Source organism: Marmota monax, unplaced genomic scaffold, assembly GCF_021218885.2.
Source record: "Marmota monax isolate L192 unplaced genomic scaffold, Marmota_monax_Labrador192_F-V1.1 WCK01_AAM20220418_F8-fsc00342, whole genome shotgun sequence".
Taxonomy (NCBI): Eukaryota; Metazoa; Chordata; class Mammalia; order Rodentia; family Sciuridae; genus Marmota; species Marmota monax.
Window position 1 is genome coordinate 243,723 of NW_026692007.1, and position 23,585 is coordinate 267,307.

A 23,585-nucleotide genomic window follows, 5' to 3' on the forward strand; every position below is an offset into this window, starting at 1 on the left:
GAGCCAGGTCCCGTAGCCATTGTTTCCAGCAAGGCCCCTCCCACTACCCCTGCTTTCATGTCTCTCACTGATTTCTCCACTAAGGGAACCTTTCTTTTGGTGTCTTAGGGGAATATCTGAGTTCTGGGCTCTGAGGACTTATCTCCTCTCTTGTCCTTGACATCACCATGATCTAAGTGCCTGAGGTGTTCTGAGGTTTAACAGGTTGCCTGGTCACCTGACTTTGTGGAAGCTAATATCTGTAGGGTTCTTTTTTTTTTTTTTTTTTTGCCTTCCTTGTCTTTTTAAGACAATTTTACAATATTCAATTTGTAGATTATTGAAGCAAACCTAAATGGAGATTTGAACTTGAAGATAGAAACTGAATTAGTATGTATTACAACTCATTTTAAAGATCTTGGAAATCCTCCATTAGGTAAGTTTTCTTGTGGATTATATTTTTCCGTTGATAAGTTATTTCAGGTAACATGTGCTTTGAGGTCTCAATGTAGAAAAGTTGAAATTCAGTTTATTCAATTTCATGCTTGAGAAGTCCAAGCATTTCCTGCTTGGACTATCTGTCCCTACCCTATAGTGGGACATTAGCCATTGGGGGAAGGGGCTGAGACACCAGGCAGCTGAGGGAACTGCACCTCTCTAGAACTCAGATCATACTAAATGAGCTCCAAGATCCTTTCTAGCTTGTCAGTCCATTCTGCTCTGAGAGATTTCAGTTTCCGTCCTGGAATATGCTCAGAAAGGCAGGTACATTTCTTATTTTCTCCTTCTTTAGTCACTCCAATATTTATAAAATTAGATTAGCAGATATAAAATGTGATACAGATATACTTAGTCAGGTAATGAAGGACTGTGGAGTTGGTTCAGCAAGCAGTGAAGGAGGAGATTGAACAGCATGCTGAGCAGTGAGGCCAGAGGAGCTGGCACATGTGGCTCAAGCAGATAAGCAAAAGACCAAAGAAAAAGTATCTGCAAACAATGTCAAATTATTTCCTGACATATATATTTATTTGGAAACAGGTGAAATAGTTCCCAGTCACCTTTAAAATTAAAATTTATTACTACATTTGCTTATCTATACATAGATAAGCAATTTTAGCATAACACTGCAAAGGATTTTTACTTTGTAGTGGAGTGTATACTACTCTAGCAGAGTAAAATCTGTATGATTAAAGTTGAACAATACTGCATGGAATGACTTATTTTGGCATTATTTATTTTATTTATTTTTTATTTTTTAGTACAAGGGATTAAAGCCAGGGACTTAAACTTAACCATTGAGTCACATTCCAAGCCCTTTTTTATTTTTTATTTTGAGACAGAGTCACACTAAGTTGGTAAAGATCTCGCTAAGTTGTTGAGACTGGCTTTGAACTTGTGATCCTCCTGCCTTAGGGGCTCTGGGATTATAGATGAGCACCACCACACCTGGCTATTTTGTTTATTTTAATAAATACAAAACAGAACTACTTTTGGTACTTTCCCAGAAGTTGAAAGACTCTTTTATTGCATTCTACTTTAGAATAAGAGGTTTTGTATTAGCTATCTACATTTCAGCTTTTAAATGCATAGTAAGGAGCTGAGTGTGGTGGTGCATACCTGTAATCCAAGGTATTCAGAAGACTGAGGCAGGAGGATCAACAAGTTCAAGGTCAGCCTGGGTAACTTAGCAAGACTCCTTCTCAAAATAAAATAAGATGTATTTTCTAAAGAGAAGGAGATGGAGAAGTGGCTCAGTGGGAAAGGGCTCGTGCAAGAGATCCTGGGTTCAGTACACAATACCAAAAATAAATAAGTAGTGAATATCAAATATAATTTTCTTTCACATAAAGGGGAGGTTGAACCATATTTCAAGTTCTTGTAAATGAAGATGCCCTGGAAATGATCACAGTACTATTGATTGATTGATTGATTGATTGATTGATTGATTCCAGGTATTGAACCCAGAGGCACTTAAGTACTGAGCCATATCCCCAGCCCTTTTTATATTTAGAGAAGATAGGGTCTCACTGAGTTGCTTAGGAGCTCACTAAATTGCTGAGGCCGGCTCTGAACTTGAAATCCTCCTTAATCAGCCTCCTGAGCTGCTGGGATTACAGGCGTGCACCACTGTATTTGGCTTATTACAGTATTTTAAATAGTTATGACCAAATAAATACTCATGCAATGAGTGACAGTATTTACAAGTTGTTATATTTCTCCAGGGTACTAAAATCAATTGCAAGGTGAAACATTTATTTAAGTAAGCATGTTTTGTGTATTTCTGGATTCTGTTACTTCCAAGGATGTTATACTTTAAAACATTTGTGTCATTTTAGCCTCTGAAAATACTTCTCAGAACAGAAACCCAGAAGAGATGGCTGAGGTGCACATAGATATCAAGAAGCTCCTCCAATTTCTTGCTGGACAGCAGGTGAATCCTACAAAGGCCATATGCAGTGAGTTTGCTTCTCTGTTTTTTGTTTTGGGTTTTTTTTTGTTTTTTGTTTATCTTAGGCAGTTTAGGTCACTCTAGTCCAACAGATTGCATGCCATCTTATAAATGCAAAATGATCCCAAGTATATGGACTTAAGCTTTCTAGGATAGTCAAGTTCTTAAAATTTGCCTGGATTTAGAAGCATCTAGAGGAAAGCCTACAGCCACACTGGGTAGGCATGTGGCCTGCCTCATGCGGCCACCACGCAGAAGGTCATTCTTGCAGAGACACTGTCAGGAGGACCACACAGATGGCTTCTGTTCACCAGGTTCCTCAGATTTTACACATTCAGAGTCCCCTGTATGCTGTGCTTAGATCTGAATTTTCATTCACAGTGTTTTGCTTCCTTTGTTTGTCCACCTTTCCTGTGCTCACCACCAGAATCTCCTTCTCAGATGCTGGTTATTACTGATTACCTCTCAATTCTGGCTTAATCCCGACTCTGAGGTCACACACCTACCCTGGCTCTCCTTATCTACTGGCCACATGTAGGCAGGACATTCTTGTCAAGGGCTTCTCAGGGTGTTTTCTGCCTCCTTGCAGCAATCTAAAAGAAATTGAAGCTCCTCCTTTTGTGGAATAGCTCCAAGGCTGACCCTTCAGACACTAGTGGATAAAGCTGAGGAGAATGGCCCAGAACAGTACCTTAGAACATTTGGATCTTCACTACACTGTAGAGAAGAAATAGAAAATTCTAGGTGACTCTGTCAAAGAGAGACACGGAGAAAGCACTAAGAATAGAGAGGAGGGACTCTGGGAGGGGTGGTGGCATCAGGTACTCAGGGAAGGTGGCAGATGGAGTATGTAGCACAGTTTGCCCAGTGTAAGGGGAATGTGGGCACTTGGGCCTTCTCTACATTGTGTCATTCACTGGTGGGCAGAAGCTTTTCCATGGAACGGTGTGATTGACTCTGTGTGGTTTACTGGGAAGCCTGCCTTTTGGGTTTGAACCTAAGACCTGGGAAGCTGTGTTCTTCTCTCATTTTTTTCCCCTGAGAGATGACAGTTGCCTGTGTTGTGACCTCTTCAGGGACCTGCTGAGAAGATAGAGACCTTCCATAGGAGGTGTTCAGTGTGGAAAAACTGCTCTGATGGGGGGCATGTGTGTTTTGTGATGAGTCTTTAAAATAGTGGCTCTTCTCTCCCCAGATATTGTGAATAATAGGATTGTTCATTTTGATTTGCTTCATGAAGACGTCTCCCTACAGTATTTCATCCCAGCATTGTCCTAGCACCACCTTGCCAGATTTGAAAGCCCAGAGGCCTTTGTCCTGATGGGAGAGGCAGTGGGGCAATGTGTTCTGAGTCACTTGTCTCTCCTCACAACACCACAAATCTCCACACCATGCTTATTCTTCCTCTATAATATTTTAACTAAAAATGAAATCAGTGCAACATAGTTGGATAAACATATTACTTTATATTATTTATGTCTGTTTTGTTTTTTATTTTTTATTTGCTTTTAAGACATTGAGAAGAAGAGCTAAAATTTATCCAGTCTTTATTTATTTTGTGGTGCTGGGAATGGACCCTAGCACTCTACTGCTGAGCTACACCTGGCCCTCTCCTCTTTAAACAGCAGTTTCTCATTGAAGTTATGAAAATCCTCACACACGTGGAATCAGTGTCATAGAATTCATAAGAGTGTTGCCCACGGAACTTGGAGTTTTCCCCCAAGTACAACCTCTAGCTCAGCACACTGTTGGCCACTATCAAATTTCAGCATGTTTCTCTCTCCTTGCTCCCATCCCCAAGAGCCCAGTGATAGAAAAGATGGTCCTTCTGTCCCCCACAGCACCTGTGGTTATTTAGTGCTCAATAACTGCAGCATAGGACCCTCTGTCCAACTTGCAAAGAACTCGAGCCCACTTGCCTCTCTGCACCCTGAAAGCTGGCCCAGACAACATGGTTCTCAGCTGCAAGCTTGTCCCTTCCTTCTGCTGCTCTCACTGTCTCCCTGGGGCCAATTTTGCTCTTAAGTTGTTTTTTGCAGTGCCAGGAGTTGAACCAAGGGCCTTGCATATGCTACACTGAGCTACATCCCCAGTCCTTTGGTTTATAATTCTTTATAGTGTTTTTTTTTCTCTGTGGTACATCAGATCTTTCATTTTGAGAAGAATTTGCATTAAGAGTAGAAAAAAGGAATTTCTAAGTTAGCTTTTGTGTTAAATGATGAGACCTTGTTTCCGTTTATGTATCAAAGCTGATGCAGTTGTGATGGATGTGCTTCCTCATTCTCCCTGAAGCACATTCCATCATATTTCCTATTTTAATTAAATCTCATGTGACCTATGGAGGTGGACATAATACATAGAGTATTGTAATATCTCATTACAAAGTCAAGACCTATTTTGTTTAGGATAAGATGAAGAAATGGAACATCAGCAAAAATGAAAATCTCTTTTGGCTTTATTATTTGATAAAACCAATGTATGTGAATGACTTTTCTGGTTTTTAGTAATGTTAGTTTCAGTAGGATGTTCTATTTTGTGAAGCTAACGTTTTAAAATCAGACATTTTAGTTTTGAAATGCTGTCTCCCTTCTTGGCTTGTAATAAAATCAATTCCCACTATAGTCATAAAACCTAAAAATCATGATGCAAAATAGAATGATATCTGAAAATTATTTTATAAAAAATTATGTTTGTGAAAATGTGTTATGACTTACCAGTTGTATAACATTTATTATCAGTGTATCTGAACTGTATGATTTTATGGATAGTTCAGGATTTCCTGTCCTTGGAATGTGGCTAAAGAAGTCCTCATTGGCAGTGGGGAGGCTACAGTCTTTCTGATTTTTGTCACAACTTGCTTTGTTTTGTTCATCAAGTCTCCTACTCTTTGCATCTCACAGACCTATACGATGAGGGAGGGAACTAGTAGAAAACCACAAACTTAGGAAGTGTATGGGGTTGCTTTATTGAACAGTGTGCCAAGATAAGATTATGTAAACAAGAAATAGCAATTTAGTTCATTCAGAGGACCAAAGATAACTTCTGGATTTTGGAAACACACTTTTACTGGCTGTGCATGTGTAAGAATTTAGGTTTGAGGAGCACTGTCCTAAATGTCAGAGCCAGTAAGGCATCCTCTTGCCTTGCCTGCATGGGCTCAGAGCCCAACTTACCTTTGGTAGCCCCATCTTTTGTTGTTGTTGAACTGGGCATTGAACTTAGGGGCACTTTACCACTGAGTTACATCCTCAGTGGATTTTATTTTTTATTTTGAGATAGCATCTTGCTAAGTTGCTGGGGTATCCCTAAGTTAACTGAGGCTAGCTTCAGACGTTTAATCCTCCTGCCTCAGCTTTCTGAGTTGCTGGAATTACAGGGTGCATCACTATGTGCAACTGATAGCCACATCTTGAACTGAGTTTTGAGACCATCCTGAGTAAGTCAGGGAGACATAAGAATTTCTAATCCAGGTACTCAAGCTCACATCCAAGTGGCCTTGCCATCTTCCAGCAGCCTTTCCTTAGTTCAGCAGGGAATTACTTACCCATCAGGTCTCAGATATAGTTTATTGGATAATGCTTCCCTAGCACAAAGTACCCTGCTCTTGCCCTGAAAAGTGGCATCAGCATTAGTTCTGGAGCAGGAATTCTGATTCTGTCTCAGTGAAATTTCTTAATGATGTTCATATTCTTGGTATATGCTGCCAAATGGATAGAGTATTCATCTTTTTGAAGAGAGATACAATTCTATGCATTTTTATTTTAAAAACTTTATTGAAAGTCACTGATCATACAGTTAAGCCATTAAAGTATTCAGTCTGGTGGGTTTAGTTCGTTCACAGGCCTTGTGCAGCCACCACCACAATTTTAGAACTTTGTCATTACCCAATAAGGAAAATCCCAAACCACTCAGTCATTCCCATTTCCAACCCCTGCTCCACTTTTCCTTGCAGGCAACCCAGTTGTCTACTTTTCTGCCTCTGTACATTTGTCTTTTCTGGACATCTTTTTAAAGCTCCTCCTTTCTAACTGTAATTAGATATACTTCGATCAGTATTTCCACATACCTACCTTCGCCACAGCCACACAACCCCTGGTGACCACTATTCTACTCTCTACTTCTATAATTCCACATATGAATCATATGAGCAAAATCATACAATGTTTGTCTTTCCATGCCTGATTTATTTTACTTCACATAACTTCTCCAGGTTCATTCATTCATGTTGCTGCAAATAATTATAAAAGGTTATTTTAAACTGAACTTTGGTCACTAAAAAAATCTTTTAAAAAATCTAAGTCTTCTTATCCTCACATTATTATTGTTGTTGTTGTTGTTGTTATTGTGTGTGTAATACTAAAGGCCTCACATATGTTAGGTAAGTGCTTTACTGCTGAACTACAACTCCAACCCTTTTTTAAAAATTTATTTTGGGTTTCACTAGGTAGTCCAGCCTGGCCTTAAGCTTGTGATCTTCTTGCCTCAGCCTCCTGAGTAGCTGGGATTACAGGTGTGCACTACTGAGTCTGGCACATTTTGAATTTTTAATGTCACAATTTATAACTTTTTATATTACATAATCCTTAACCATTTGTAATTGGTGGGGAATACAAATGCCATCTCCAGATTACTTTTTCTACAGTAGAAATCATCAATTCAGGGAAATTTGCTGCAGGTGGCACTCCATTGCCTTGATGGGGAGGAGCCTCACAGAGAACTTTCTCTTAACATATGATTGCAGTTTTTCTCATATCTGTGATTCAAGGGGCAACACAGCTTCACTGAGTTCTGGAGTACTCAGGTGGTAATCTTGCCACTGAATAGTTGTGGTAGGAATTCTGTGGGCATGAAAAGAAGCTGAGAACTCCACCATTTTGCTGACATTACTCTTTAATTCTGAACTTTGTAAGGATTCCGATAGGGAAAGTCTGAAAGGAAGCTCAAATTTTTTGGACTTTCAGAGCTGCTTCCAAATACAGTTGTTGAACTAAGACAAAATCATTTTTTATAACTGATATTACCCTGAGATTACAGAGAAATCAATTAACCCCACTTGGACATTGCTGATGGTATTGTGAATTGATATCACTTGTTGGAGTCCAGTTTGGTGTTTATTATATATGAAAAGCCTTAAAAAAAATGTGTGATTTCTTTTGATAATACTTCTTCCTATAAGAATTTACATAAAGATTATAATCAAAGATATTCTAGTACTGTTATATGAAAACCACAAAATGTCTTAAATATAAATTAATGGGTAATTGGTTTTATGATCCATGCTTTGATATGTTTCATACTGTGAAAATAATGTTACAGATAAAATATACCAAGATTACAAAATGTTTATGACTTGATAGTCAAGTTAAAAAAGCAGTTTAGGCCTGGGGATATAGCTCAGTGGTTGAGTGCTTGCCTAGCATGTGTGAGGTCCTAGATTCAATCCCCAGTACTGAAAAAGAAAAAAAGTGGATTAGATGTTAGTATGAACTAGGTGTGTTAGAAAAAGACTGGGAAGATACATATATACCAACATCCAAACCTGGCTATTTCTGGGTGATTCTGATTTCAATCTTTGTATAATTATGTATTTTCTAACAATTTTATAACCAATTGTAACAAAAAATACTTTCATTGGACTGAATAATAAATATTTATTATTTGAATATTTGTTATTTGAATATTTATTATTTGTACATATTTAGCTGGCATTTTCAGTTTCCTGAACTTCAGGCTTAATTTCCTGAACTTCTGCACATATTTATTCTCATGAATAGAAAATTAAACTTATATGTCATATTGAAATTATACCAAGTTCAGAATGCTGGAGCATGGACCAATAAAATGGTAGTACATTGAAGAATGGCCTCTTTTTATCCCATGTGAATGTGTTAGCTTTCTGTCACTGTGACAGAATACTGAGATAATAAGAGAAAAGGTGTATTTGGCTCAAAGTTTGGGGAGTTTCAGTCTACAGGCTTTGACCTATTGCTTTTATGCCTGTGGCGAGGCAGTAGTTTTAGTCTGAAAAATTCTGAGAGAGACCAGCTAGGTCAGAGGGCTTAAAAAAAAAAAAAATCACTGAATGATAACAATAAGATAACCCCAATGGTAACATGAGGAAATAAAGCACTTGTTTCTGGTCTAGGTCCTGTACATATAGCATTACCCAGCTGAGCTAGTTTGGTAATCACATGCAACATGCATGGCTCTGAAAGATGCTGAATCCCACGTCTGAATACCCAGTGATAGATTCTGTTTCTTCCCAGCCTCCTAATATTGGGTAAGTCAGTTAACGTCTTAGAGAGATGGCTTCTCTAACAGTGATTAATAATGTTCACTACCTGTGTGGTTGGAATATCAAGGAATTCAATTCCTCAGAGACACAGTTCTCAATTGGGAAGTATAAGATGTCAGCATTTGTAAGCCTTACAAAAAAAAGAAAAGAAAAAGTAAACCAGTGGATCCATGCTGCTTCATAGCAGCCAACAGGGTAGACCCAGTGCTTCTACTATTTCTCTGAAGCTCACAGAGGCTTGGTCAGCACTGCCCAGAACACTGACATCATCCAGTGACCTTAGGGCTGACAATCTGTGTTCCCAGCCTAGAGTTATTTTAAAATTTAGGCTTTTAAAAAATGTACATGTAAATATGATAACCACTTTCTACCATGCAAGTTCCCCTTTGAAATGTCTATGTGATCAACTTTCTTAGAAAATCCTACTTGGGTCACCTGGGTGAGGTACTTCCCTTCAAGGGGATAAAAAGCAGGCCACCAAACAGATGCAGGAACCAGCATTGGGTCTTGAGCTTCTTCCTGGTGTTTTTGTGCTTTGTTCACTGCTTTCACTCTTTGCAAATAAATCCTGCTGAGGAGGCAAGGAGTGTAAGGAAGGAGCCCTCATAAGAGGGCAAGGCCTGGCAGGCAGCTTCTCCTGGTTAACCCTTCACTGTTCACATACAGGTTACCCAAAGCAGCTTCACCATCTGGGGCTTCACCAATTTCTGGAGCATGTAATCTTGTCAAATCAGGAATGTGATACTAGTGTGACTCTTGGATGTTATTTGTCCTCAAAGACAAAAGGTGAACCTCCCTCCCTATTAAACATATCTAAAATAACCAAGAGAAACAGTGGCCACTTTACCCCAGCTCTGTGGGGGAAGCTTAAAGGAACCATGCCCAACCAGGGGCGCTTACCGTGAGTCTGTTTTGCATATTCTCACATTATATACGTGATCTAGTAGCATAGGTTTCTCAAGAAGACTTTAATCAGAATTTATGATATGTCGGACCAAATAATACTTGTTCACTCCATGTGGAAAAAACACACTAGACAAAAAGAAAAAAAAAAGCGGGGAAGCAAGGCTGGCAGGTGGGGGTGAGCACAGGAATCAAGAGGATAAAGAGAGTTGTTCACAAATCAAATTAAAAATATGTGCTTCAGATGAAATTATGGCATTTGCAAGTACTTGGATCAAGCTGGAGAATATCATGCTAAGTGAAATAAGCCAAACCCCAAAACCAAAGGCTGAATGTTTTTTCTGATCAGTGGATACTGATCCATAATGGGGGCAGGGGTGGGTAGGGAAGAATGAAGGAACTTTGGATTGGGCAGAGGGAAGTGCGGGGAGGTGAGAGGGTGTGGGAGTGGGAAGGATGGTGGAATGAGATGGACATTATTACATGTATGATTATACTACCGGTGTGATTCTTTTCTGTACTATGTACAGCCAGAGGAATACGAAGTTGTGCTCCATTTGTGTACAATGTTTGAAAATGCATTCTTCTATAACTACTTAGAACAATTTTTTAAAAATAAAAAATAATGTGCTTCAGAACCTAATAAATTCCCCCAGAGAGTGTGTGTGTATGTGTGTGTTGGTTGGTTTCTTTTTCTTCTTTTTTTTTTTTTTTTTTTAGCAAATGTATTGGACAACATAGGTGGTTATTTAATTACCCACTCAAAATAAATCGAAGTGATAAAGTGATCACTGAACCCTGCAATCCTAAAAGATGATCCCTACTGTGATAACTGCAGCCCTCCCCTCCCGTGGAGTTGCAGCATGTGATTTTGCAGAGAGAACAGGACATTGATGCCCTCCCTACATTCCAAATGGCTGAAGGACCAAAGGCATCTGGGGGAAACTTACCAAGGTGTTAGTTATGTGATAGACTGAGCTATGGATATATTTATTTTGAAGCCAATGGGAAGCATGCATGATTATAGATGAAATGGGCATCCTTTGTAATCCAACAAGTATTTATGATTTGTATAAGACAAAATTACCATTTTTGTCCCTGTTTATTGGTGCAGGGGATTGAACCTAAGATCTTGAGCATGTTAGACACATGTTCTACCACTGAGTCACACCCACAGCCTCTGAATGCTCATTTTTAGTCCCTGCTATACAAAATTGTGCTTTTACTAACTTGAAAATGGCCTTCAAAATGCTCTGGTGTCTCTCCATTACAAATTACAAGGCACCCAGCTATTTTTTCACAAAGTCATGTTATAACCATGTTTAGTGGAGCTACTGTTGAGCCTCAAAGATGGTTAACATCCTTTTCCCTGAAAATTAGCACCTTTTGGGACATATTTATGTTAGGGAAAACAGCCCAGAAAATGTTGGGAGGGCATAAGATCCCAGACCCCCTCTGGGGAGGATGTTTGTTTCCCAGGTCCATCTCATGATTGGCTGATTGCTCCAGTTGCTGGGTGGGGTGGGGACTGGGAAGGCTCCCTGCTCTGGCCATGGACAAGGGAAGCCCAGTTCCCTTCTGTGCTTCAGAACCCCCTTCTAGCCATTCTCCTGCTTGCACTCATTTGCCTAAAGCCATCTGTGATTTTGATGCTGAACAAGAGGACCCATGGGACCTGGGTGGAGGGTGCTAATTGGAGCATTATCCCTATTCTCTTTGGTGCAATCCACTCCAGGGATTGGCTCAGCAAGTGGTAAGTTGCACATTCTACCAAGATCTTTCCCTTATTTATTTATGCCACAATTTCATTACCAAAAATTGGCCCTGGTGCTGTGTTTGGTACTCTGTGTGTTGGGACCTCAAGTGCTTCTGAAGGTGAGGTGGCTGCTGTGTAGGATTCAGAGTATCTAAAGATAGACAATAGTGTCCTCATTGGACAAGGTGCTTCTAGGAATGTAATAGAAATGGAGTGACTGCCAATTTGCTAAGACCCTTATGGAGTGAAAGTCAGTGCCATCCCAGGAAATACCATTTGAAGGTAAGAAACTGAGGCATGAAGGTCATGAGGTAATAATAATCAGAGCCTGGGCTTATGACCTGAGAAGCAAGGTTGATTACTCATGAGAAACATCATTCTAAAATTAATTTTCCCCTGTATGTTTTACATATGCATTGTCTAAGTTGCAAATATACTCGCCCAAATCATTAAATGCCATCCATGACATGGGAGAACAGTTCCTCACCTTTTCATTTTAGCAAGAACCCTATTCAGTTGAAACAGCAGCAGCTACCTTTTTTTTTTTTTTTTTGTAATTCACTGAATCCTCTAAACAATCCTGTTTGCTTTTTTCTTAGATGTTGAAACTCTTCAGGTGACGTTACCCACCTTCTAGTATCCATTTATCTTTTAAATTATAAACATCTAAACACCCTAAGTTTTGTGTGCAGTAAGGCAGGGTGTGATTGGATAAATTATTACTCAAGAAGCAGGATAAAAAAATTTTGAGTATTAAATCTGACATACAAAGTCCATGGTTTAAAAATAATTCTAAGCTTTTGTTCCATGCTTACCCATGGTGAAGGGGAGAGGATAGTTCTATTCCATTCTCTGCCTTCCCGAAGGATCTCCCAAAGCTCCTTCTTGCTTTCTCCAAGGTGGGGGAATGGAAGTGGGGGAGCTGGTATCTGTCCCTGCACATGAATTTTGTGCAAAAAAAAGAACTTCTTTTCTTGTCCCTTTTTCTCCCTTTATCAAAGTCATTTCTAGAACTCCACATGATGTTTTCCAGCTCACTTGATCATGTCCAGTTCTAACCTTAAGTGATATGTCTCTCCGTCCTCAAGAGTGACACAGTATGACTTTGGCTCTGTATTGGGCTCCATGTTGTACTAACAAAGTGTCCAGCAGACCCCAGGTCACGAGGAAAAGGCAGAGGATATGGCTGTCTGGGTAACTCCATTCCCTGGCTTCATCCTTTCTGAGGATGGGATGCCCACAGCACTGCCAGGAAAGAGAGGAGCTGCCCAGCCTAGAATAGGCCACCAGGATATTCTGTGATGATGGAAATGCTCTGTACCATTGCTGTTGATTTCTTTCATTTGACTACCGTGACTGGCCATTGATGGGGAAGCTAATTCTCAATTCATTTAAGCTCCATTAGCTCCAAGTGCCTGGGGTTCTTACTCAGGACAGGGCAGTCACATTTCTTCTCCCAATTATGTTACTTTCTTTGCTCTTCACCACTTCCCAGTGTCTTTGATTAGCAATGTTGGCTTCACTCACTGAATTTAGGTCATGGTTCTCATTAGGTCCAGCCCCAAGGCTGGGTGGGGGTGGGGAGGCAACAGAGCAAGGTGGGCTATTGATATCTGATCTGCAGATGTGGGTGCCAGAGGCAGGTGTCTTTACTTAGGAACTCTCTTTGGACATGAGCCTTTAGATTTGACAGGAAGGTGTCAGAGCAAACAGCAGGGCTTTTTAGAGGTTTTGTTTGCTTACAAACAAATTGCAATTGGCAACTTGTCCATCCTTGGGCCCAAGTACATTTGAAAGTATGCCACTAACAATACATGTCCCCAGATCTCTGGGATTTATGCTCAGCAAACATAGTGGGGAGAAAACTAGAGGAGCTGATATGGCAAGGAGAGGTGATAAGAAGACAGTCTCCTGGGAAGTGTGGCCCATGAGGCTTCTGGGCTGTTTACTCACTGGTCAGTCTGAGGAGCTGCAGTAAATTTCTAGCAAATATAGGATTTAGACAAATTTGCCCAGGGCCAAATCCTACAGGCTTTTTCCTTGTCCTCCCAGGGTGTTCTTCCCTCATTTCTATGAAATGTTGATGTAAAGAATTAAGAACTAACAAATGCCTTATAAAAAGAAATAAAAAGAATGTTTTATAACCAATAGGACATAATCCCACCCTTTGAACTGCAAATGAGGAAATGGGCTGAGGGCTACAGAGAGCAGCTCATTCCTAGGGTCCATGTAGAGGGAGAGGCAAGCTGTGGGAGTAGACAGCGAACCTAGGATGCTCCTTCCCTGCAAGTCTGCCCTGTGAATACTCTTCTGTAAGGTGTCCTATTCTTTTTATTATCAGATTTCTCTCAGATTTCATGTATAGCCTCTCCTGTAAGGAGTGATCTGTTTCAGGCAGCCACACAAAGATCCCTATCTAAATCATGCCTCAGAAGAAGTTGTCTAAAAGGATTGGGAGAACAAAAGCTGTTTCAGATTAGGAAAATAGTACTGAAGTGTATTTTTTTCTCCATGTATGACATGTGTCCTGATGTGAGGTTCCAGTGAAGAAGCTTGAAGCATTGAAGCCCCCCATTTCACTGTCTTCCAGGAAATGTTGGAGAAAGCTGGCGTCCTTACCACTGTATCCAAGACAGGCCGACACAAGGCATGGGTGAGGTGAAGGCCAAGGGCATTTGTGATGGCCAGGAAAGGTGAGCCAGGGCATTTATCTAGGGGCTTGATAATCTGGACTACACACTATGCCCTCAGAAATGTTACTTTCAAAAGAAATGTTTTACTTTAAAAAAAAAAAAAATGTGTGTGTGTGTGTGTGGGGGGGGCGTTTAAAGCAGTTGCCCAGATTGAAGAATTGTACATATCTAGAATTAAAGTTTAGCTGTCTTTGTGATGTTCTAAGTAGGACACCTGTGATTGGCCTATGATATCACAAAGATTGACTCCAAAGAAAACAGACACTTGGTATGTTAATTAGGCAAATCCAGATTCTTTCTACTTTCCCTCCTTTCTGCCACAAGAGGGTCTGTGCTCTGATGTGGCATTCTGGTCCTCAAAACTCTTAGAGGGTTGTTCCTGGGAAAATGATCTAAAGGACATTCTGGGCTCACTCTGGTGGGGAGGTGGGGGATGAGGGCTGCTGTAGCAGCAGGTGCAGCTGGGAATGGATACATCCCTGAAGGCATCTGAGAGGACTCTTCTAAGGCTGCCTTCATAACTGAGCAGTGCCAACTACTCTTCCTGTCAAAGATGCCCACCACATTCCCAGGCCCACCTGCTGCCAGAAGAGGACACTGTTAGTGTCACATCATGTCACCAGCAGGCAGCTGGTGGCAGAGTTTGTAATGTCACAGGCTTCAACACAGCATTCTGTACACACAGGGTGTGGGCAAGAGGGTTAAGATATAAGACACATGGGCTGAATCCCTGTGACCTCACACCATATTCTGCCATCAGCTCTCTGCTGGTGGCAAGATGTGGAACTAATGTCTTCCACAATCCCTTCCCCAGGTCTGGGACAATGGGGTGACCTGGCTGTGGGACCTGGCGTGAGGGAGAGATACCTTTTCCATAGACTCTGTCCAGGTGGGCAGGTACCCCAATGCTGTGAGTTCAGAGTCAGAACACTGGTCCTGAGTGTACCCCACATCCTAGCAGGGGACCTTAGCAGGATGCTTCACCTCTTTTCCCCCAGGGTTCTCACCCTGAGAATCTGAACAGCTGTCCCATCTGTACTCTCCATGGGGTCCTTACAGACAACAGTGAAGCAATAACCTTAGGAAATATTTGCCTTCCTGCCTTATTTACCTTACTGTTTGCTTCTGCATCCCCTCCATCATTTTACTAAAGAAACCAAGGCAACCTGTGATCAGGACAATTAGGCTGCCCAGATTGTTGGGTTGGCCACATGTATGCTTGGAAATTTCTTTGCATTGTGTTGCTGCTGCCAAAGATTGGCCAATTTCATCTACAGATTTTTTTCCTTGACTTTTTTTTTTTTTAATTATCTTTCCTTTTATCCCAAATTCACTTCTTGCCAACTCCCCAAGCCTTGGTTGGCATATTTGACATTCACTGTTATCAGCCAAGGAATTAGAAGAGATTATCCCTTTATTCATAGTAGTATATGAAGAGTTCCTCATCTGTGGCCTGTAGGATCCACAGAATGGATAAAAGTTAGGTTGGCTTTTCCCTTAGTTTTATCTGCTTTCCAAATCCTTGCAGAAATCCTTCAGATTTGGTAGTATGATTTGCATGTTTCCAAAGTTTTCCCATTTCTTTCATTTTCATTTCCCATTTTCCTGGCCTTTGGAACTTAAGCATGCTTAAAGTAAGACAAGAAAATCCTTGGAATTATTCAGTAGCTTATAGAGGTCTTCTACTTAGTGACCATCTTCATCTTCAAAGTTTAGCTTTATGCTTCTCTTTAAATATGCAAGGTGCTCGTCTGCCCTCTAGTGGCAGCTTCTTGGTTACTGCATCAAGAACCAAGCTTGTAGAAGCCTTGACGAAATTAAAATATATGTCTTCTAGATTTCATAGACATCCTAGAGAGAGATTAAAAATACTGCAAAACTGAAAGCATCTTCATGGGAGAGGGAACCTAGGATGTTAAAATGAGGATAACACTTACCTGTTATTGAACACTTAACAGAAGCAGCTTTCTAGAATGACAATCCTGGCGGCAGCCTCATGAAATAATTTCCTGTCGTTCCCATCCTACGGAGCAGGATGAGGAGGACAAGGAGAAGGAGGCTGTCAGAGAGGTGGAGTAACTGCTCTGTCTAGGAAGAGGCAGATGTGGGGCCTGTTCTTTATATGGGCACAATAGCCCATGTGGAAACCGGAGGCCAGTAAAGGTTTCCATTACTCCATTGTAGCCCTGCTCTGCAGCTGGGAGCTGACATGGACAAGAAACCCAAATCACACCATCAGTTTCTGTCTACGACCAGAACCCAGGATACCTGCATCTTAGTTCAGGGATATTTCATTTGCTGTACACAGATCTTCTTAAGGTTGTTGACTAGGTGTCAGATACAGATTATCCAGGCTTTGAGGAGCCAGAGCCTGGAGGGCAAGGACCAGGCACCTGGTGCTAACAACTACCTGATAAACTGAGAGTGGCTAAAGTCTTCCAGGCCTAAGGTATCCCAGAGAAGTCAGCACCACTGTGCCAAGGCAGATAACACCCGGAGGCTGACTGTGCACTACAACTTGAACTCTGGAAGAACCTGCAGGAAACATAGGTAGAAGATGGCATGGACCTGAAATTGGCTTTGGGTGCTTAAGGACCAGTGTAAATGTTGGTGCTGCCACTTACAAATTGGTATGAACTTGGACAAATTAACTCAACCACCTGGGCCTCCACAATCCCCTCTTACAAAGTAATTGCTCTTAACTCTGTGTTAATTTTCTGTTGCCTTCAGTAAGGCATTGAAATAACCAATTTATAAAGAGAAAATTTTGTTTTGCTCACAGTTTTGGAGGTCCCAGTCCCTGATGGGTTGACCCTGTCACTTTTAGGCAGCACAGCCCACAGGGAACACGTTGCAGAGCAAAATTCCTAATCTCGTGACCAGGAAGTAGGAAGCCAGAAATACCTGGGTCCCACAGTCCCCTTTGAGGACTCAACCCCAATGACCCAAAGACCTCCCAGTAGGCCCCACCTCTCAAAGGTTCCATTGCTTCCCCATTGTGCCACTCTGGGGACCATGACTTCATCTCACTGGGCTTTGGGAGACACTGAAGATCCAAACTGCAGCATCCTCTCCAATTTTCTGTAAAGATTAAGGAGAATTTCAGGGTGTACCCCGAAGTGTTGGCAGTGTTGCACATTCACGTGACCACGAACTGGCATTGTTCCTGTCTACAGCCTGCCCAATCCACACAGGGCTACAAGAACGTGGCCTCAGACTGAGAGTGAACTGCAAGATCCACAGAAGGTGAAGCATGAGATGGGAGTGTCACCGGATGAGGTCTGAGGAGGTCCCAGAAGGGAAAAGAGCACTTCAGCTCAGCTTTGGCAGGTTTTTTACTTACACTATAGAAAGGAATTTCAGGGTGCATCAAAAGAGGCACAAATAGAGACTTGTTCAGGGAAACAAGGAGATTTATTCAGCGATAGAGCAGGATTTGCATTCAAAGGGAGGAATGCTTTGGGGCAGCAAAACAACTTCCCCTCCATCCTCTTAGGGACTTATCAGTGGGTGAGGTATTGGGGGTCTCTGGCTTATTTTAAAGGAAACCTTGTAAAAGGCAAACATGAGAAATGTAAGGGGGTGCCATCAGGCTAATGAACTCGATTCCTTGGATTGTGGAGCACAGAGCAGGCCGTGGTGGTCTGGTTCTTCTCAGAATCTTCTGGTTGACACTATCTAGTTAATACGTAGCACTTGGAGGGCACCATATCATGGGTCTTTAACGATGTCTCTCTAGACTTTTAAAAATCCGTCTAAAAATACGTTTTGTAAACAACGATATGTAGGCACTAATTAACTGGACTTGTGGTACTATAAAATTTATTGACCCTTTTAAGAATTTAGACCTGGAGCAAAATAGGCCTGAGGGGTGAAAGTGAAGGTATTCATGGAGCTTCCATACTTAAAGTTTGAGTCCCTGTTTTCTTCTGTCTCCTTTCTACCTAGCCTCATTTTTCCATCCTACTTCAGAAGCAAGTGGAGTCCTGGAAAGGTGGCAGCTTCGGGGCTTAGCATGAGGGACAGCTCTTTGCATCTGAGCAGTCCAGGCCTGCAGACAGCTGGAAAATAGAAAATAGAATGCAATTGAACCCATAGGCATTCTTCCTTTTTATTTTTTTTAATTAAAAAAAATTAAATTCTGTACTAAGTTGCTGAGTCTGATCTCAAACTTGTGATCCTCCTTTGCCTCACCCTCCCAACATTACAGGTGTGCACAATCATGCCGGCTGTGAGCATGGTTTTAACAGATGGGAACTGACTGCTTTTAACAAGTCATATGGGAACTGAATTTCAGTGAACTCTGGCAAACAACCCTCAAATTTGGAAGACCAAGTGCACCTAGAAGCAGTTGCTGCTTGCTTGTGTGGCAGCCAATTTTGTGCTTAAGGAATCTGTGACAGAAATATAGATGGCTACAGAATGGTTATGATTAAACAATGGTGCTTAAATTAATGGCCCTCTATTTATTTCCACCCCTTCAGGTGTCTCCAGGACGCTTGCTACCTTTCTTGGTACGGCCAGACCCCTATAGAGGCTCAGAAGAATAGAAGTCTTCGACTGTGCAGCTACAGCCTTTGCCTTCCTTACAGCCAAGGGCCAGTGGGTGAGGTGCTGGGAAAGGGACATGGCTACCAAATCCTGGCCAAGGGCACCCACAAGCTGGAGGGTTTCAACCCTTTCCCACAGGAGGAGACAAGGACTCTGTGCAGCACCACCCATGGTGGGAGGCGGCCTTGGGGTTTAGAACACATGTCTGAACCTAAGCCTGTGGGCTCAGCTCTTCCCCTGAGGATTCCCTTCATTGGGAAGTGGGGTGGGATCTTAGTAAACACATATTACACCTGTAATCCCACTGGCTCAGGAGGCTGAAGCAGGAGGATCGTGAGTTCAAAGCCAGCCTCAGCAATGGTGAGGCGCTAAGCAACTCAGTGAGACCCTGTCTCTAAATACAAAACAGGGCTGGGGATGTGACTCAGTGGTCTAGTGCCCCTGAGTTCAATCCACAGTACTCCTCACCCCTACCCCCACCCCAAAAAATATAAGTTACTGTTATAGGGGCAGCAAAACAACTGCACCTCCATCCTCTTAGGGACTTATCTGGGCCTGCAAATAAACTGGTCTAAGAAGATTAAAGGGGGAAAACTTAAAAATTTATTTTATACAAGTTTTATGTGTCCTGGGAACCCTCATAAGAAAATGAAGACCTGAAGAAGAGTTAGTCAGTGACTTCCATATTCAGTTGGACAGAGAATGGCAAATTTTGGAAATGTCATAAGGCCAAGGCTATTGAGGAAGACCAGGAAGATAAGGGTTAGTTTAACAAGCCTGTTTGTATAGGATTCTCTTGGCCTTAACATTGGTGATAAGAATGTTGCTTTTATTGCTTGCATAGGAAGGGCATCTTTCACATGGGAATTTCATCTTCTGCTTTTAAGAAAGAGATGAAGGTCACAGTGATCTTGCACTTGTGGTTTTCAGAGCTTTTAACTTAACAATCAATAGATCAGGGTTGTATATTTTAACTCCTTCTCTGGGGCACACCACAGACCTTCTGTTCCAGGAAGGATACAGAGGCCAACCCTGAGAACCCCTGTGTATATAGTGGGGCCTCCAGAGGCCAGTAAGGGGAATGCTAATGTTCTAAGAAGTTCCATGTGTATTGGGGTGGAGGCTAGAGGGCATTCTTGTTCCTCCTTCACCCAGGGAATATTTCCAGTTTTTTTGTTTTGTTTTTGTTTTTCAGTATTGAGGATAGAACCCAGAGCCTTCAGCATGTCAGGCAAGTACTCTTCCACAGAACTACATTCCCAGACCCAAGTATTAATTTTTTAGATAATAGTAATAAAATAGTTGACTGAAATTTAATTTCCATATTCCTTTAAGTAGAAATAACTTTTTCAACTTCGATTATGCATTTCATAGATAAGAGGAGCTAAAAAATACTGACTTTAAATTTTTAAAGAAAATGTCAGGGACACATCAGTTTGTTTTAACAGGTCAGACTTTTCTTCACATCACTGAAGCACAGTAGTTTTGAAGACTGATGACTTTGGAAGACACAAAGGAACTTACTATTCTGATTAATTCCAAAAAAATTCTAAATATTTTCCCCCACAGGTATATCCAGTTCAAGAAATGATTTCATACCTGAGCGGTCACATCCATCCTGTGGTTGACAGCTGAATCAAACTCCTAAATTACTTTTAAAGAACAGGATCATAGCCTTAAGTTTTTATCTCCAGTGTTTATTATCACAAGATATTAATACACTGGATTCTTGATAGTAAATTGTAATGCTGACTCCAAATGTTTAAACTGGATTCAACATTGTTCTAGAAAGTTGAGTGTTCTGGAAAACTAGGGGAAGCTGACAACCTGTGATACTGCCCAAGTGGTACCCTGAAATTAACAAATACCACTTTGAAGCATCATCCTCTATTGGCCAGGCCCTGCCCTGCCCTGGTGCAGCTCCAAAACTTGCCACTCAAAGTGTAGCATGGGACCTGGGACTGGGTTCTTTGTATTGCAAATTCCAAGAATGGAATCCACAGATACAAGGGTGAGAGCAAAGTAACAGGATGTATTAGAGTAATCAAAGGAAAGAAAGCAGAGCTCCCAAAGGGGAAAGGTCCCAAGGGAGGGATGCCACAGTGTGGCTGTTGTCTAGGGTTTATATAGATCTCTAGGGTTAAGCTAACCTCCTCCCCATTCCTGGGTAAGACACTCAGTGTCCACAAGCTCTTCACATACCCTTTCTCCAATCAGGTTCCTGTGCCTTTTTTGGTGGTGATGGTGGTGGAGTCTGGATACTAGGCAGCATGTGTCTCACTATCAGCTACTTTTTCTGCATACACAGGAGTTTGCCTAACTTTGATGAGGCCTGGCTTGTGTCTGTAGTTTCTCAGTCTGCTACACAGAAAGTTGACCTTGAAGGAGCCCACGTTTCCTGCTTGCTCATTTTAACTTTTCTCCTGCCTCAAAAGCAGCCTGCAGAGCTTCAGTTTCCTCTCCCTGTGAGTGCCTCTGGTCCATGTAAGAGGCTGGGGTTAAAGGAGCATAGACCTATGCGTTCCCTTATAGAACTGGAGGTCAAACAGAACAGCAGCACTGTGCTCCCCTCCCCTCTGCAGCCCTCCAGTCCCACCTCCCCTCACAGAGTCCTTGTCCCACCCTCCTGCTCTGGGGACAAGGACTCTGTGAGGGGAGAAACGGGCTGAAGAAAGGGAAACTCTTGCACCAGGGACACTGTCTGGCTTCACACTCAGGGTGGCTCTGTGCAGGGCCAACTGAAGCAGAAACATTTTTCTTTAACTTTGATTATGAACAAATTCAAATACTCACACAGTAGGAAATGGTATCATGAATACCTTTGAACAGGGGTCAAGATCTTCCTACATCTGCTCTCCACACACATGGAAGGCAACAGCGCCCTTCTTCCCCTGCCAGGTGGAGGCTGGCCCCTGGGCCTTCTGCTTGCCTGTGGTCACAGCCAGATTGCCTGTGTGTACTCCTAGCTGTAACTTCAGGACATCCTCATTGCTCTTCCTTTTTGCTTTTCCACAGTTCCTCTGGACTGTGGTTTCCTCCCCTTTGCTACACATCACTGAGTTGTGACCCCTTTGTCACCATCATTTTAGAGTTGGACTATCAGTGTATTTCTGTCAGAGACAATCTTCCTGGTGTGGCCAGTAGTAGTGCCTTCCCGACATTGCCTACTGTGTTACACCTGATGTCAGCATGCATCCCAAGGAGTCCAGTCTTCTTAATTAGCCTATAGTCCAGGGCAGCCTTGACCTGGCATAGAGGCCAAGTCTTTGTTTCTGCTTTTATCTCCCTGCACATGGCCGCCTTCCAAATATGCTTTTCTCCTTCTCTAGATACCCATGCTAATTCCATGCTGTTGGTGAGCAATGAGCAGTGTAGCTGTCCTGCCTGTGCTCTGAAAGGGATGACAGGAAACTTCAAGTTCCAGAAGCTGCAACCATGGGCTCCCAGGGAGAAGGTGTGCCTTACACCGAGCTGCTCCTATGTCCGGGGAAATGTAGCTTTTCTTCCAGAGAACAGTACGTGTGCACCATGCTGCTTGGAAAGCCTGTGTATTCCAGCAGTTTGTCAGGTACTGTGTTCCCATCATGCATGTTTGTGCCCAAGAAACAAGCCTAAGTTATAGAGTTTTCATTCTGTGGTGACAACCAGAACATAGCTCCACAGAACAGAAATGTGGAGAAGGCAGCCTCAGCCCAGGGGAGGGGGATTACAGCTCAGGTGGAGATTGGGGCTGTCCCTCAGGTAGGAGGTGGGACAGTTCCCCAGGTGAGGAATGGAGTTGTTCCCAAAATGGGGAGTGGATTGTTCCTCAGGTGGAGAATGGGGCTGTGCCTCAGGTAGAGAGGGGGGCTATCATGGGAGAAGAAATGTCTCTGAAGAATGATCCTAGGAGTTCCCAGAAAGAAAGGAGAATTTGACTCAGGACCAATGGGTATCTTAGCATAGATGATAGAACAGAATTTCAGAATTTACCAGTTAAAGGCATAGAGAGAAGTTTATTTGGAAAAGTAATTATGTATTCAAGGGAGAATGGGGGCAAACTCAAGAGAGAGAGAGGCCAGTGACTCAGGGGGTGGCTGAGGGAAGAGGATAACAAGCTCGAGGCCAGCCTCAGCAACTTAGCAAGGTTTTGTCTCAAAATAAAAAATAAAAATGAGATATCGCACCCTTGGGTTCATTCCACAAAGATGTGGGGAAGGGAAAGGAGGAGGGAGAGAGACTCTCTACTCTCCAGATACAAAATGTATACCCTATAGCCACATACCCAATGAATCACTTCTTCCAGCCACAGCCCTACTGCCTCCAGTTACCACTCAGTTTAACCCATCAGGGATTAATTCACTGATTAGGTTAAGGCTATAACCCAATCAGTTCTCTGATCCTTCTTGTATTGTCTCACATGTGAGCTTTTGGGGGCTACCTCACTTCAAAACCATAACAGTTTCTCAGAAGTTGCAATTATTCATGGGCACTTTCTGTATTTCAGTGGTTTCATGTGTGTTTCCTACATTTTAATAGTTCAGGATGCTTTCTTTGGGACTCAGTATCTCTCCCTGTATTACCAAATTTCTTTCTCAGGGCTGTTCCCCAAGTAGGAAGGGAGGTCATCCTTCAGGCAAGGTGGGGTCCAGTCTCACAGATGGGGGTGGTACTCCCTCTCAGAATGCTCCAACCAGAAAAGGCTGCTAGCGGCTGAGAGCACAGGAAGCATGTTTTCTTTGAGGGGTGTGGGGAAGCTCTTTGAAGTCCCTATTAATAAAGTTCTAGTTACCTGGAAGTACAGGAGTTCATTGATACCTGTTTGTCAGAGGACTGACAGAGATGGGGTCTAAAGGCTGGGGTAAGGGGACAGGCACTGGCAGTCAATAGAAATGAGAACACAGGGGATATCCTAAGGATGGGGAAGGTGGAGGGTGGTTGCCATACTGGGGGTGGGGCAGGAAGAAGAACAAAAACTAC

The 23,585-nt window shown here is 42.2% G+C and overlaps 1 protein-coding gene across 2 annotated transcripts in view; it reads left to right on the forward strand.

The window, feature by feature from the left end:
* Nucleotides 1-23,585, forward strand: part of LOC124097225 (checkpoint protein HUS1) — a 177,108-nt gene that overhangs the window by 10,609 nt on the left and 142,914 nt on the right. The window contains exons 7-11 of one of the 2 annotated variants that reach the window (XM_058582002.1): nt 2,316-2,435; nt 13,973-14,075; nt 18,560-18,681; nt 19,822-19,857; nt 21,956-22,194. In XM_058582002.1, coding sequence (XP_058437985.1) covers nt 2,316-2,435; nt 13,973-14,075; nt 18,560-18,681; nt 19,822-19,857; nt 21,956-22,194 — 620 coding nt within the window. Of the gene's footprint in view, nt 1-315; nt 416-2,315; nt 2,436-3,623; nt 8,092-13,972; nt 14,076-18,559; nt 18,682-19,821; nt 19,858-21,955; nt 22,195-23,585 lie in introns of those variants that run through there. The other variant, XM_046451582.2, reaches the window with a different exon arrangement.